The sequence below is a fragment of the Pongo abelii genome, chromosome 1 (assembly GCF_028885655.2).
Source record: "Pongo abelii isolate AG06213 chromosome 1, NHGRI_mPonAbe1-v2.0_pri, whole genome shotgun sequence".
NCBI lineage: Eukaryota > Metazoa > Chordata > Mammalia > Primates > Hominidae > Pongo > Pongo abelii.
The window spans coordinates 216,815,093-216,830,453 of NC_071985.2; the positions used below are offsets into that span (position 1 = coordinate 216,815,093).

Below are 15,361 nucleotides of genomic sequence, written 5' to 3' on the forward strand. Positions count from 1 at the left end.
CGGCCAACAGTTTGTTTTTTTTTTAAATGAACAGAGCATCAGTGAATGATAGTGCAAGTTTAAGACACCTAATAGACAAGTTAAAGGAGTCCTCCAGGCAGAAGGAAACTGACACCGGATGAAAATCTGGATGAAAAAGAAAAAGACACTAGAAATGACATCTACATAGACAAATATATAATTTTAACGTCTGACTGTTTAGCCGGGCATGATTGCTCACGCCTGTAATCCCGGCACTTTGGGAGGCCAAGGAAGGCGGATCATTTGAAGTCAGCGGTTCGAGACCAGCCTGGCCAATATGGTGAACCTTCCTCTCTACTAAAAATTCAAAAATTAGTCAGATGTGGTGGCCCAAGCCTGTAATCTCTGCTACTCAGGGGTCTGAGTCAGCAGAATCGCTTGAACCCGGAAAGCAGAGGTTGCAGTGAGCCAAGACTGTGCCACTGCACTCCAGCCTGTCTGATAGAGTAAGACTCATCTTAAAAACACCACCACCAACAAAAAAAACCCAAAAACAAACAAACAAACAAAAACACACCTGACTCTTGAAACAAAAGTAATAGAGATGGATTGTAAGGTTTATAACAGGTGTAAAGTAAAATGCATGACAATAGCATAAAGGCAGGGAGAGGAGTTATGTGAAGAGGTATGATGCCACTTGAAGACAGACTGTGATGGGTTAATTTTTGTGGAAAGCAAGGCAGAATTTTTGAAGTTTGTTTCTTCAAATACTTTTAGTTTCCCATACATACAAGCTAGTTTGTTCTGCAGAGATCTTATTTTCTAGGAAGCTTGGAGGGAGACCTTCTTCTCTCTGTCCTCATGGGATGCACAAGACACAAGGGAACAGACTTTCACTTTTCATTACAGTGATAGGTCTGAGGAGATAAAACTGCAATTTTTGTTTTTAATGAGATGGGATTCTCACTGGTCTTGAACTTCTGAGCTCAGTGGAGGCTTCCCCTACGTCGGCCTATCAAAGTGTTGGGATTAACAGGCATGAGGCACTGCACCTGGCCACAACCATCAACATTTAAAATCACGTCCCTGGGTGGGCTCGAAACACCAACCTTCCGGTTAACAGCAGAACGCGCTAACCGATTGCGCCATAGAGACAAGCTCAATTGCTTGCTTTCATCTCTATATAGATTAAGCAATCACTAAACCCTAGGGGTTGCCATTCGCTTTCTGCAGGACAACTGTGCAGACTACAAAGCTTCAGAAAACCGGAGAGGCGGAGTCGACTAATGGTGTTGTTGCACGTTAGAAACGCGTGCATTGAGTGACTCTGAAGCCAGAAGGGCGGCCTTCACCCTGCGTTGACCCTCGCCTGCTTCAGAAGCCATTGCCCCTGGAAATGCCTGGATCTGCGACCCCAGCCTGAGCCAAGTAGGGCCCAAGGGAAGCCGAACTCCCCAATCAACTGGGCTTCAGTAGACGGGGTCGGTGGGGCGGGAGCGGGAAAGAGGCAGGGGAGTCAAAAGGGAAAACGTGAAAAGGAGGAGGGAGAAGCAGGGGAGACCAGGACGACACAATGGGACAGCCCAGGATGCCCGTGCAGAGGGCACCGGCTGGATGCAGAGAAGATGGGACATGTATCAGAAAGGAGAGGGGGAAACGGGGAGAAGATGTGAGAGAAAATCACAAGAACCTGTAGCTGAACAAGAATAAAGAAGTAAAAATCGCATAATGTTTTTACATTAATAAAAAAAATCGGGGGACCAGGGCGATGGCTCACGCCTGTAATCCCAACACTTTGGGAGGCCGGGGTGGGTGGATCACTCACTTGAAGTCAGGAGTTCGAGACCAGCCGGGCCAACATGGTGAAAGCCCGTCTCTACTACAAATACAAAAATTAGCTGGGCTTGGTGGCGCACGCTTGTAGTCTCAGCTACTCAGGAGGCTGAGGCAGGAGGATCGCTTGAACCTGAGAGGCGGAGGTAGCAGTGAGCCGAGATCGTGCCACTGCCCTCCAGCCTGGGCGACAAAGCGAAATTCTGTCTCTCAAAAATATATATAAATAAATAAAAGAGGGGTGGGGAAGCACAACGATGGGCAGTAGGTGTGGGGCGCCTTGGGATTCTGTACTGGTTAGTAGTCTGCGTTGTGCCTGCAGCAACCCCTGTTCTAATCCGAATCCTGGTACAGTCAAACTCTATCTTGGACCCACTGGGGCGAACCCACGTGTCTTTTGGTTTGCTTTTCATTCCTGCACCAGATGCGGCCTTTATCTGCAGCCAGAAAGCCAGAAAGCAGGGTTTACCGCTGGCCCCACAGCGCCATACTGTCTGGGGAAAAGAAGGAAACCCAAGAGTACACAAACAACGGCCCAAAGAGAAACCTTCCAAGTGCTCTATGCCTCACCGTTTAGCAGAAAATATCAAGCATCTCTCAACCTAGCTGGTCTGTACCTTCCACGAATGAAATAATGTATTTATTGCAGTCTTTCTGGTTGAGATATTTCAAATATTAGGTGGAGCTTTTAATGAGAGAGAGAGACACTCTCGAGTGTGGAAGAAAAAATGAGGGGATGTGAAGATGAGGCGACTTTAGGACAGAAAAAAAAGAGACGAGGAAGCCATGTAAACGTTTTCAGGTGGGCGTGAGGGGATGTCAGTCTTGAACCCCGTTATGTCAGGTAAAGAGCACAGCCTCTTCCAGCACAAACACCATTTCCCACATTGAGGAAATCACAGGGATCAGCAACTCTAGAGTGAGATGAAGAAGCTTCACTCTGGGAGAACCCCCTTCGTGACCACGGTCTCCCCCTGCCAGGTAAGTGGAAAGGAGCACATGGCCTGCAGGGACAGCACAGCCTCCTCGCCCTGGCCGGTCGCTCAGGGTCACCACCCTCCCCACTGCCGCCCCTCGCCATTCTTCCAAACCACTCTCCACCAAAGATTCCACCGACGGTCACCCCACAAGACAACCCAGGCCGCCTCTCAGCAGCGGCTCCCGCCCCGCAGCCACCGCGCCCTCTCACCCCCGCGGTTCTGCCCGCTGCCTCTGTGCACTTCACCTCCCTGGCTCCCGCTGTCCCCTGAGCTTACAGTGGACTCTGGGTTCTTTGAACCCCTCTTGGGAGTACTGAATGGAAAAGGGGGAGCGTGCGCAAGTGCTTGGTAGAGTGTAGACATCGTGGGATTTCACTGTGGTACCATCGCTTCGACGTCTTAGTGCTGATTTTTACACCTGCCTTCTGCTTAGGGCGCCGGCAGCAGTTTTCCATCTGTGCCTCCTCCACCTGCTGTCCTTGTTGTGTCAGCGAACATCGCCTCCCTCTACCTCTCAATCAGCAAACGGGACCGCCCTCGAGGACCTCACCTGCCGCTCACCCCCTAACAAATTCGCTGGCATCGCCTCCGGTCGCCTCTTCCGAAGGCCTAACGAGCGCGTTAGCTGCCAACGGAGGTGAGGAGGCTCCGCTGACTGACCGGTGTCCGTGTCCGGGGCTGGCACAAACGCCATGACTTGGCTTGGCCTCTCTCTTAGTTATTTGCAGCTCAGCCCGATAGGCGTCTCCGAAGTGGCGACGGAAAGAGGGTGAACTCATTGGGTGCAGCTCCACGGGGGCTGGCATGTCTGCACGGCTGTGTACACCTGAGCGAGAGGCTCAGTCGCTCTCTAAAGCCGCTTCCGCGGATGAGGGACACGGAGATAAATAGGAGTGGTGTGTGGTTCACCAGGACTTGCCCTCCTTCGCCCGGCTTTGCCCCTCGCTGCGGAGACTGTTCTGCCTCTGGCCCTTGGAGCAGGCCGGCTGACAGCCTAGTGAAGGAAGATTCCTGCGGGAGGGCGGCCAGTGCAAAACAATTCCCTGACCGGGAATCGAACCCGGGCCGCGGCGGTGAAAGCGCCGAATCCTAGCCACTAGACCACCAGGGACACACTGGAGGAAGCTTTCTCTCCTTTCTTCGGCCAGAAGCGACAGTTTCCCTGAGCTCTGGAAGGACTTGGGCCTTTTGAGGGTCGCTCTTTGCTCCTGGAGTCTCTCACAAGGCCATTCCCTCCCTGCTTTCTTCAAAAAAAGAGCCTGCAGGCGACACACCGAGGGCTCCGCGAGGGACACCGAATCCCGAGTCCTGGAGCGAGTTGCAGCGACCCGGCCGCAGCTCACCACTGAACTAGAGATGCGCCTTTGCGAGGCGGCAGCAAGTGACCAGCCGGTCGTGGGTCGCCAGGTCCGGAGCCGCGCACCAGGTTGCCAGGAGGAGGCGGGAGACGGGAGGCGCCCGGGGTGAGACGGGGGCACCCTCTGCATCATACAGGACCCAGACGCCAGCACCCTCAACATCATAAGGAATCAGACGGATGCGGAACCGAGACGGGCTGGATGGGAAACTCTTTCCAGGAAGGCTCCGGGGCCCTCAGCTGGTCTCCGACCTTCCCCTGCCACCTGTGACACCTGCCATTTTCCCATCTTAGGCGATGGCAACACCACCCTTCCGTTTGCTCCGGGCAAAACTTCCAGAGTTCCCTCTGACGCTGGAGTTTTTTCCTCCGATCCAAGAGCCGACTGGTCATCAATTCGTGATTTCCCGTCTGCTAAGTGCGTGGGCATTGAGCTTCACGCGAGTCTCTCCACCTCTGCGGAATGGCTACTTCGGGGTAGGGGAGGGGCCATCCGGTGGATTGTAAGGTGTTTAGCAGCATCCGTCGCCTCCGCTGACTAGATAGATGCCAGGGGGTTAACATTCTCCCTCCCCGCTTCCCCTAGTCGTGACCTAGTGTCCCAGCGGTGATGGGAGAGGCGTGCAAGGGCGAAGTTGCCCCCTCTTGAGAACCACTGATGCGCCTTGTCGTGCTCTGAGCTTGTGCAGAGGACTCTCCAGATGAAGGCTCAGGGGTTGATCCAGCTTGAGACCCCCTCGCTCCCCCGCACAGTCGGACCTTAGGATTGGAGGCTTTTAACATCTCTACATCATGAGATTCGAAACGTTTAGGTGTTTTCTTCCGTTCTGTCCTCCAAATCGGCCTCTTCTGAGCCTGTTGACCAGGGCCAGCCAGGCAGAGGCTGGGTTCGCTCAACGAGGCTCCTCTCTGCCCTCCTGGAGCTTCAGGCCTCTTTCGGTTGCAGAGAAGCTTTATGGGCCACTTCCTTCCTCATCCCCGGGGGCAGGTGCGCAGTGCCCCGGGAAGAAGAGGGTTTGACTGCGGTTCTCGACCCCGGCGCCCAACCTCCACCCCGGTGCGCGCGCTCTTCCAGGCTCCTGCTGGTTCCACTCGCCGGGAGTTAGGTCTCGGGTCAGCCTGAGCTCCCGAGACGCCCAAGCCGGGAAGGACACGTAGGGGAAACCGGGTGCTCACTTTGGTCCTGTCCACAACGGACCCCTTTCTGCCGGAAAAGAAAGGCAGCGAGTCCTGTCCTGTTGGGTAGACAGAAGAGAGAGCAAAGGGAAGACAAGAAAAATCCTGGGAGGTTTCAGGATCTAAAGTTACCATGAAGTCGACCTAACCTCCTCTGGAGTTCCTCCCGGTCCTCCCGTGGCTGGCGATGGTGAATCGAGTTTCCGTCTCCAGTTTGCCAAGGCGGACAACGCCGACACAATGGGCCTGTCCACTGTCTTCTTTCATATACACAAAATGTCAGCTCTTCCTGTTTCTAACTGGCAACATCATGCCTGATGACCAGCTTAGCAAATTAGAGACTCTCCATGGGATTCCATCTCTGTCTTAGTTGGGCTTCTGTAACACTGTACCATGAACTGGGTGGCTGATTCACAACAGAAATTGATTTCTCACAGTTCTGGAGGTTGGAAGTCCGAGATCAAGGTGCCGACATGGTAGGGTTATGGTGAGGGCCTTTTGACCTGGTTGCAGACTGCCACCTTCTCATTGTACCCTCAGGGGGCAGAAAGAGGGCGAGAGAGCTCCCTGGGGTCCCTTTTATAAGGGCATTAGTCCCATTCAGACTAATGGGACTAAATCGAGACTCTGTACTGAGTGGTGTGGATTTTTTGCATGTTCATCCTCCCCGCAGACAACCGGAGATGTATTGTCCCCAGAGGGTACAATAGGGAATCTTCAGTCACAAGTCAGCAACCAGCATATGTGAGTGAGAGCATGTGTCCCACTCAGAAATGAGAGTGTATTAGTCCGTTGTCACGCTGCTGCCAAATACATAACAGAGTTCGGGACGAAAAAGAGGTTTAATTGGACTTACATTTCCATATGACTGGGGAGGCCTCAGAATCATGGCGGGAGGTAAAAGGCACTTCTTACATGGCAGCAGCAAGAGAAAATGAGGAAGAAGCAAAAGCAGAAACCCCTGATAAACCCATCAGATAGTGAGACTTATTCACTATCAGGAGAATAGCACAGGAAAGACCCACCCCTATGATTCAATGACCTCCTCCTAGGTCCCTCCCACAACACATGGGAATTCTGGGAGGTACAATTCAAGTTGAGATTTGGGTGAGGGCACGGCCAAACCATATCAGAAACGGATGAAGTGACAGCATATCCTGATGTGTGTGATGGTTTTATGAGTGACTACCTATTTCAAAATTTATTGCAATGTGTAAAAAAGAACAAGGACTTGTACTATCTGACTTTAAGACTTACTGTAAGCTATTATAGACAAGGCATCAGGAGTGACAAATAGATAAACAGACTGAGTTAAGAGACTTGAAACTGAACCACAGCTATACGGTCAATAAATGGGTTTTCAATAAAAGCAGTTCAATAAAAGAAAATAAATCATTTCAATTAATGGAGTTTTATATGGATGTGGGGAGACCAACAATGTTATTCTCCCTCACACTACACACAAAAGTAATTTCAGGTGCATTAAACACCAAAACTTAAAGTTAAAGATATAAAGCATTTCAAGGATACTTTGTGACTTGTTGGTAGGCAAAGATTACCCTACCAACAAGCAGGACACAGAAAAAAAAAATATAAGAAAGACATGATAAATGAGACTTCATCAACATTAGCCACACCTTCTCATCAAAAGATACCACTAAGAAAGTGAAAAGGCAAGCAAGCCACAGACAGAGGCAAAATAGTCACAAAACGTATCTGACCTCCACACCCTGTAATTACAATTATAGTGGTCTGGTACACTGCACCCAGTTTCTGCTGGAGTATTTTCTGGGTGTCTCTAATGAGTAAGAGAGGGCCCTATGGGATATTCCTTCAGTTCCCAGATGAACAGTGGGAAAGACTCGACGTTGACCTACCTCGGGGGCCTAAAAATACAGGTCGTATAGAAGGGTAGAGGATACCTGGACCCTGACCCAGACCCCTGGATGGGCTGTGCCAAGAGACCCAGCAAGGGAAGGGATTTCCTCCTGCCTCAGGTTCTCTGTTCTTCTGTGGTTAGAGGACCTGAACCCAACTCCCTCCCCAAGCACTGGAGATGGGCTTTTCCGAGGACTGGGAATCTTGCTGTCCTGAGGACAGCTGAGCAAGGGGGTCGAGGAGGAGCTTGGGTGGTGGAGGAGAGGAAACCGGGTAAGATGCGTGAAGCAGTTGGCTATACCAGGCACAGAGAGGACCCACTGGGACCCAAGAGCCTGCATGTGAAGCCAGGCCTTGGGCTACCTCATTCCTCAAACGGGTGCCTACTTCCATGGGGTCTTCAAAGGGACTGTGGAAGGAGAGGCCTTCAGCCCACACCTCCGAATGCTTTTCCACCACAGCATGCCCGGTGGCCTTTATCCTGCTGGTGTGGAACAGTCAGACCCCTGCAGGGCTGCAGAGCCTCTGTACTGGGCGGCATTCCAGCCTGAGTGCCAGAGCTCAGAGGGCAGGCCCTGGAGCAAGAAGCGAGGAGGGCACCTTTTGAACAGAACGTGTGGGACAAGAGCGATGGCTCATCCATTTAGGTTCCTCACAAAATGAGAGTCAGGAAAATCAGGGCGCAGACTTGATTTCCCACGCAGGGCTGAAAGCAGACAACCAGAGGGAGAGCAGCACCTGGGCCGATGAGGTAGAAGACAGAAGACCTCAGTGTACTCCTGCCCTCAACCTCACCCCCTCCCACCCACATCCTCCACGCTCCCTGATCACCTTCCTCAGAAGTGTAATAGGAATCCAGATTCCCCCTGGCCTGGTTGCTGCGGGAGGCACAGCAGCCTGATGGAGCCTGAGGCAGGTGTGGGAAGATGTGGATTGTCTAACTGGAGGTTGGGAGTTCAGGGTGCAGAAGGAGAAGCTTGGAGTGCAGGATTTGGTGGTATGTGTGTGGCAGTAGGCAAAAGAAAGAGATAACTAAGCCACTTGAAATACCATGAGAATTCAAATTTAGAAAATTCCCGGGGAAGTATGCATGCAGGCACTCACGAGATCCAAAACACAGCTGCCGCGTAACTGCATGTTGCAAGCAAGCCCTAAATTGCTGATTTTGAAACAGCCTGATGGGTTCACAAAGACAATTTCTGAATAGTCTTAAGAGCAGAGGTGCACTCAAGCCACTGTGCCCTGCAGCTCAGGATCCCAGTAAGTTCTTTAAGGAGTAAGTCTTACTTCCATTTATGGAAGATTTTTGGTGTTGTCCTTGGTCACTCCCAAGAATGTTTTGGTTAGGAGTAGAATTTTAGATGTCATCAATTTAAAAATTAAAACTGAAACTCTGGAACTCATAGAGAGATAAAATTAAGAGAATCCATTCACTATCCTGAGTAGAAAGATTTCTTATAGAACATAACAGGCTTTAAATATAAAGAAAAAAATATGGCAAAATTTCATCAAATTAAATGCTTTCAGAACTAAAATTAAAATCTGAAGCCACCCAACTAGCTGGACAGACCGCTTCTTGGCCAAGAAGACCCCAGAGAAGTCTTAAATAGTGAGTTCCTGCCCAGTATTTGGAAGCTCAGACACCTCTCTTATACTCTCTCCCTTTTGTGGTGTAGACAAAACTGACCAGCATTATTGTTAAAATAGAGATCCCAAGACTGACAGAACAGACTCCTTACAGCAGTAAGATACCGTATTATAAACAAGACCTAAGGCCACACCAGGCAAGGTGGAGTCATGCGCCCCTCAATTTAAAGAATAAACTATGTTCTAATTGCCACAGGTTTTTTTTCTTCTTCCTTTTTTTCTCTAGCTAAACAAGCAGTGGCCTTGAGATAAGCAATGCTGAAGCACTTGCAGCTCACCCATTACCATAAACTGACTGAGCCCTCCCTACACAAGCCATAACTACAGCTTTGATTGGACAAGAGACTGATTTCAGCAACTTTCCCTTGATAAGAGACCACTGGCTGTGGACTGGTTCTGGACAGTTTACAGAGGCTGTGCACTTGATTGCCTTTGTGTCCCTGCTTCACCTTTTGAAGCATAGGGCCTAATTATAAAGTATTTAAATGTTGTCTCCACTCCAAAGTGAATATGGGTTGCATGTAACAGGCATATTTACTCAGCATGCATGCAGCAGGATCCCTTCACGAATATTCAGAGCTCCTCCTATTCCCTGTTGAATATGTATATGTGGCCCAACAGATCAACATAAATCCCTGTTCCCCACTCCCCTCCCTGGAATCCTACTTTTTGGGTTTCAGCAGGAGTGTATGCCTCCCAGTCTGTCAGAATGGCCACCTTGCAGGCTGTAACTCTTTATAAAAAATAAAATCTCCCTTCTAAATTTATAAATTGTGTGATTTTTCAGTTGACAGCTTTCAGTCAGACTTTTCACTGACTGGGAAAAGTCATTTGCAACATATTTATTTTAAAAATGACTCCTCAGGATACAAACTTCTTGTGCAAAAATCACAGGCATTCTTATACACCAATAACAGACAAACAGAGAGCGAAATCATGAGGGAACTCCCATTCACAATAGCTTCAAAGAGAATAAAATACCTAGGAATCCAACTTACAAGGGATGTGAAGGACCTCTTCAAGGAGACCTACAAAACACTGCTCAATGAAATAAAAGAGGATACAAACAAATGGAAGAACATTCCACGCTCATGGGTAGGAAGAATCAATATCGTGAAAATGGTCATACTGCCCAAGGTAATTTATAGATTCAATGCCATCCTCATCAAGCTACCAATGACTTTCTTCACAGAATTGGAAAAACCTACTTTAAAGTTCATATGGAACCAGAAAAGAGCCCGCATTGCCAAGTCAATCCTAAGCCAAAAGAACAAAGCTGGAGGCATCACGTTACCTGACTTCAAACTATACTACAAGGCTACAGTAACCAAAACGACATGGTACTGGTACCAAAACAGAGATATAGACCAATGGAGGAGAACAGAGCCCTCAGAAATAATGCCAAACATCTACAACTATCTGATCTTTGACAAACCTGACAAAAACAAGCAACGGGGAAAGGATTCCCTATTTAATAAATGGTGCTGGGAAAACTGGCTAACCATATGTTGAAAGCTGAAACTGGATCCCTTCCTTACACTTTATACAAAAATTAATTCAAGATGGATTAAAGACTTAAATGTCAGACCTAAAACCATAAAAACCCTAGAAGAAAACCTAGGCAATACCATTCAGGACATAGGCATGGGCAAAGACTTCATGTCTAAAACACCAAAAGCAATGGCAACAAAAGCCAAAATTGACAAATGGGATCTAATTAAACTTAAGGGCTTCTGCACAGCAAAAGAAACTATCATCAGAGTGAACAGGCAATCTACAGAATGGGAGAAAATTTTTGCAATCTACTCATCTGTAGATTCATCAGAATCTACAAAGAACTCAAACAAATTTACAAGAAAAAACCAAACAACTCCATCAACAAGTGGGCAAAGGATATGAACACACACTTCTCAAAAGAAGACATTTATGCAGCCAAAAGACACATGAAAAAATGCCCATCATCAGTGGCCACCGGGGAAATGCAAATCAAAAGCACAACGAGATACCATCTCACACCAGTTAGAATGGTGATCATTAAAAAGTCAGGAAGCAACAGGTGCTGGAGAAGATGTGGAGAAATAGGAACACTTTTACACTGTTGGTGGGACTGTAAATTAGTTCAACCATTGTGGAAGTCAGTGTGGTGATTCCTCAGGGATCTAGAACTAGAAATACCATTTGACCCAGCCATCCCATTACTGGGTATATACCCAAAGAATTATAAATCAAGCTGCTATAAAGACACATGCACACATATGTTTATTGTGGCACTATTCACAATAGCATAGACTTGGAACCAACCCAAATGCCCAACAATGATAGATTGGATTAAGAAAATGTGGCACATATAAACCATGGAATACTAAGCATCCATAAAAAATGATGAGTTCATGTCCTTTGTAGGGACATGGATGAAGCTGGAAACCATCATTCTCAGCAAACTATTGCGAGGACAAAAAACCAAACACTGCATGTTCTCACTCATAGGTGGGAATTGAACAATGAGAACACTTGGACACAAGAAGGGGAACATCACACACCGGGGATGGTTGTGGGGTAGGGGGAGGGACAGCATTAGGAGATATGCCTAATGTAAATGACGAGTTAATGGGTGCAGCACACCAACATGGCACGTGTATACATATGTAACAAACCTGCACGTTGTGCACATGTACCCTAAAACTTAAAGTATAATTAAAAAAGTCAAAAAAGACTCAATTCTTGAATATATAAGAGAACTTTTGTAAATCAGTAATATAGAGCTGAGCCAAATAAAATAGGGCAAAATATTCAAATAGGCCTTTGCAAAGGAGAGTTTCTTATATGCTGGAAGCCATAAGAAAATATGCTTCATAGGATTGCTCATTAGGCAAATACAAATTAATTCCACACTGAGATAGCACTAACCACTCACCAGTGTATGGATACCTTTTTTTTTTTTCTTTTTTCTGAGACAGGGTCTCATTTTGTCACCCAAGCTGGAGTGCAATGGTGCGGTCTTGACTCACTGCAACATCCCACTCCTGAGTAGCTGGGACTACAGGTGCATGCCACCATGTCCGGCTAATTTTTGTATTTTGAGTAGAGACAGGGTTTCGCCATGTTGGCCAGACTGGTCTGAGAGCATAGCTACATTTAACAAAGTTAGTACACCAAATACTGACAAGAATTTGGTGCCATTTCACCTGTCATCGCTGGTGAAAAAAGTATTCTAGAAGACTGGCAATTTATACTAAGGTTAAACTTATACTCAGGTCATGACCCAGCAATTGAAGGACTTCCATGAATCTCAAGTGTACACAAAGACTGTTATAAGAATATTGAGCACAAGAATTCAATAACCCCAAAATTGAGACGTGATCTATGAAACTACGTGGATATATCTCATGAGTATATTGAACGTAACTGCAGAAAAAAGGCCAAGTACAAAAGATATATGTACATTCACTCGTGAACTTTAAGAACAGGCAATTGTAACCTATGGGAATAGACATCAGAATAGTGATTAACTAAGAGGACACAGGGTGGGAATCGCCTGGACAGGGGCTCTAACAGGCCTTTCTCAGATGATGGCAATTTTCTCTAACTTGAGCTGGGTGGTGATGACGTTGATCAAAACTAAACAAATTGCCCTAAAGATTTGTGCAGTTTATGTGAACTGTAGTTTCTTTACCGTTCTCATTGCTTGAACCTGGGAGACACAGGTTGCAGTGAGCCAAGATTGAGCCATGGCACTCCAGCCTGGGTGACAGAACAAGACTACATCTCAAAAATAATAATAATAGTAATAATTTACTGTTCTCATAAAAATTAGCGGTTGGGGAATGGAGGCAAGCCGGTGCAGACCATGACAACTAGTTTAGATTTTATTGTAAACTCATTAAAAACTCGTTCTCGTTTTGTGTTTTTAAAAAACTCCACTGATACAGCTGTTTTCTCTACCGAAAAAGACTATAACCGCATTATTTCATCAGTGGAAGCTACAGACAAAGGGCCCTTGAGAGGCGGCATCTTCACCTAGGGGAATTTTTCCTGCTCAATTGTGAGACAAAGAGCATGTCCAAGTTTTCCTATTGGCCAGGCCGCCCCCTAGTTTCTGCACTGTGGGCTAAACTCCAGAAGCTGGCGCCCTTCAGGGCAGGAGGTTTACTCTGCTCTCTGGATGCTGCTAGGATGAAAGGCAAAGCAAACGACAGGTCTATTAGCCACAATCGCAGGATAGAAAACACTACTGTGACCCAAATTAGAACCGAGGTTATGGCAACCACAACTACAAGTATTAACCACTACACAACCACAAAGCCTGCTGACAACCATTGCACTTCTTATATTTTTTTAATGTAAAAACACTCACACTATTTTATCTGCTTTATTCTTGGATGTCTGCAGATTTTCTTGCTTTTCTGTCTTTCATGCGCTTCTCCCTTTCTCTCCCCATTCTGCTGCATAATTTAAAAAAAATCTCATCTCTCAGAATCCAGCCACTGCCTCTACAACAAGCCTCCTGGGAAGTCTCTTTGTCCCATTGACATCTCTGCCTTCTTTCGCTCCTTTTTTTTTTTCTTTTTTGACGGAGTCTCGCTCTGTCGTCCAGGCTGGAGTGCAGTAGCGCAGCGCAATCTTGGCTCACTGCAACCTCCGCGTCCTGGGTTCAAGCGATTCTCCTGCCTCAGTCTCCCAAGTAGCTGGAATAGCAGGTGCATGCCCCCACATTCGGCTAACTTTCGTATTTTTAGTAGAGACGGGATTTCTCCATGTTAGCCAGGCTGGTCTTGAACTCTTGACCTCAAGAGATCCATCTGCCTCGGCCTCACAAAATGCTGGGATTACAGGCGTGAGCCACTGTGCCCGGCCAAATTTCAGGCCAACACCTGTTGACACACATTGCCAGACACACGGAATCCCTCGCGGAACACCGATGGGCCCACAAAACACGCGGAGGCCGCGGTCGCTGACGATGTTAGCAAATTCGGTTCACAGTGTCTGGGGTACAGCCCTGAGGGTCCACTGGCCACCTCTGCGCAAGGACTAGTCTCCGCCGCTCCCCTCATCTCCACGCAGATTCTTGCCCACACACCTCCCCTTTCTTTGGGCCGCTGACGCCTCTTGGACCTCTGAGGTGACTGTCCTGCCTGCAGCTTCTCTCCTTCCAAGAGCGTCATTTCTTGATCCTCTCCATAGGGGCTCAACGGTAAGCCCAAGGTCCAGCACGCGAATCAGGAACCTGATGGTTCTTCGGGTTTGCAGGGATCCTTCCAGTGAATAGACGAAAGTAACAGGTATCAGTATCAAAACTGCGGTGACTCGCCAGAAACACTTCATGCTTGCCATCTTGCTAAGCTGTTTGAGTGCAACAACTGCATGGGGTCCTGGGTTTGTCTCCTGCCGCTTTTTCTTGAGTGTTGCCATCACTTTACCTTGTGGTGGCCAAGTCCCTAAATGCACTATTAGGTTATGCAGTATAATTTTCAGCGTAAAAGACAGGTAAAGAGCCATAGGGAACTGAAAAACACCCACTTGCATTGGCCGGGAATTGAACCCGGGTCTCTCGCGTGGGAGGCGAGAATTCTACCACTGAACCACCAATGCCTCTCCGTGGTAACAGCCTGGAGGATAAGAGAAAAGAGTATCCACAAAGACTTAGAAACTGTTCCAAGCGGGTTTTTCAAGAGTCGACTAAAAGCTAACAAAGACATCCAAACCAAATATGTTTTTATAGGAAACTTTTACTAGACAACGTTATAAATATCAAAATAGCTCATTTGTCGGATCAAACTCTTAACTCTGAAAAAGGTCTTTCTTTCTACCTGCATTACAAACCCCTATAATAAAACATCAGAAATTCATTCATGTTTCTTTTTTCTAATCCTAAATCTTCCATCGTCAACCTCAAACTGCTACCTTAGAGGTTCTGAGAAGGTAACCTAACTGGTAGTTTAGGTAAGTAAAGTTCAAATCCAGGGAGGAAATAAAAAGCAAAGCACAATTAGAAGAAAGAGGAAAGAAAAGGACAGAAGCAAGGTAGAAATAATGAAGAAACAAAGCTTGGTCCACTAAGTTAGTCTTTTGTCGCTGGTGTTTTTGGCAAAAGAGTAATGATCGGTCTCATAATCATTATAATACTATTATTTGTCTGCTTGAAGATGTATGAAGCATTTGAAGGATATGCGATATGAAAAGCTGAAGAGCGCTTGCCGTCAATGTTTCATTGTTTGGGAGGATCCCATTTCCTGAGTTAATATGCTTTGATGTATTAGCTATGTAAGGAGTAGACTACTTTAAGGAAATATTGACGATCAAAATATTAACATATTAGTCTTTTGGTGAAGTTTAAATACTAGAGAGATTTCTTTCCTCAATTTTCCCTGGAAACATTCAACTGAGAAGAAAAATCCAGAGTTTTCCCCACGTGTTGGGTCTGGGAGTCATTATGACTTTTTCAAAGACAGGAGCTGTGACATGGAATCATGCTTCTTCTCTAGCTGAGAAGCCAAGCTAAGTCCAGGCTGAGTCATAAACTTGAGCCCAC

General features: G+C 47.2%; 1 protein-coding gene, 2 non-coding genes and 1 pseudogene across 3 annotated transcripts; 1 reads left to right on the top strand and 3 right to left on the bottom strand.

The window, feature by feature from the left end:
• Window positions 1-2,750: 2,750 nt before the first annotated feature.
• LOC129059640 (uncharacterized) lies at window positions 2,751-4,754 on the bottom strand. Its single transcript, XM_054556279.2, has one exon. It carries the CDS (start codon window positions 4,295-4,297, stop codon window positions 3,680-3,682), a length of 618 nt encoding a protein of 205 aa, XP_054412254.1. The 5' UTR covers window positions 4,298-4,754; the 3' UTR covers window positions 2,751-3,679.
• TRNAE-UUC (transfer RNA glutamic acid (anticodon UUC)) lies at window positions 3,814-3,885 on the bottom strand. Its single transcript has one exon. It is a non-coding gene; the product is annotated as a tRNA-Glu (tRNA).
• A 2,822-nt stretch (window positions 4,755-7,576) lies between the features above and the next one.
• On the top strand, window positions 7,577-8,086 carry LOC134760912 (FAM231A/C-like protein; annotated as a pseudogene).
• Window positions 8,087-14,350: 6,264 nt separating this feature from the next.
• On the bottom strand, window positions 14,351-14,421 carry TRNAG-CCC (transfer RNA glycine (anticodon CCC)). The gene has a single exon. It is a non-coding gene; the product is annotated as a tRNA-Gly (tRNA).
• Between the last annotated feature and the right edge of the window lie 940 nt (window positions 14,422-15,361).

Coding starts and splice junctions, on each gene's coding strand:
- LOC129059640 (XM_054556279.2), bottom strand. CDS start 4,297: ATGATGTTGAGGGTGCTGGCGTCTGGGTCCTGTATGATGCAGAGGGTG.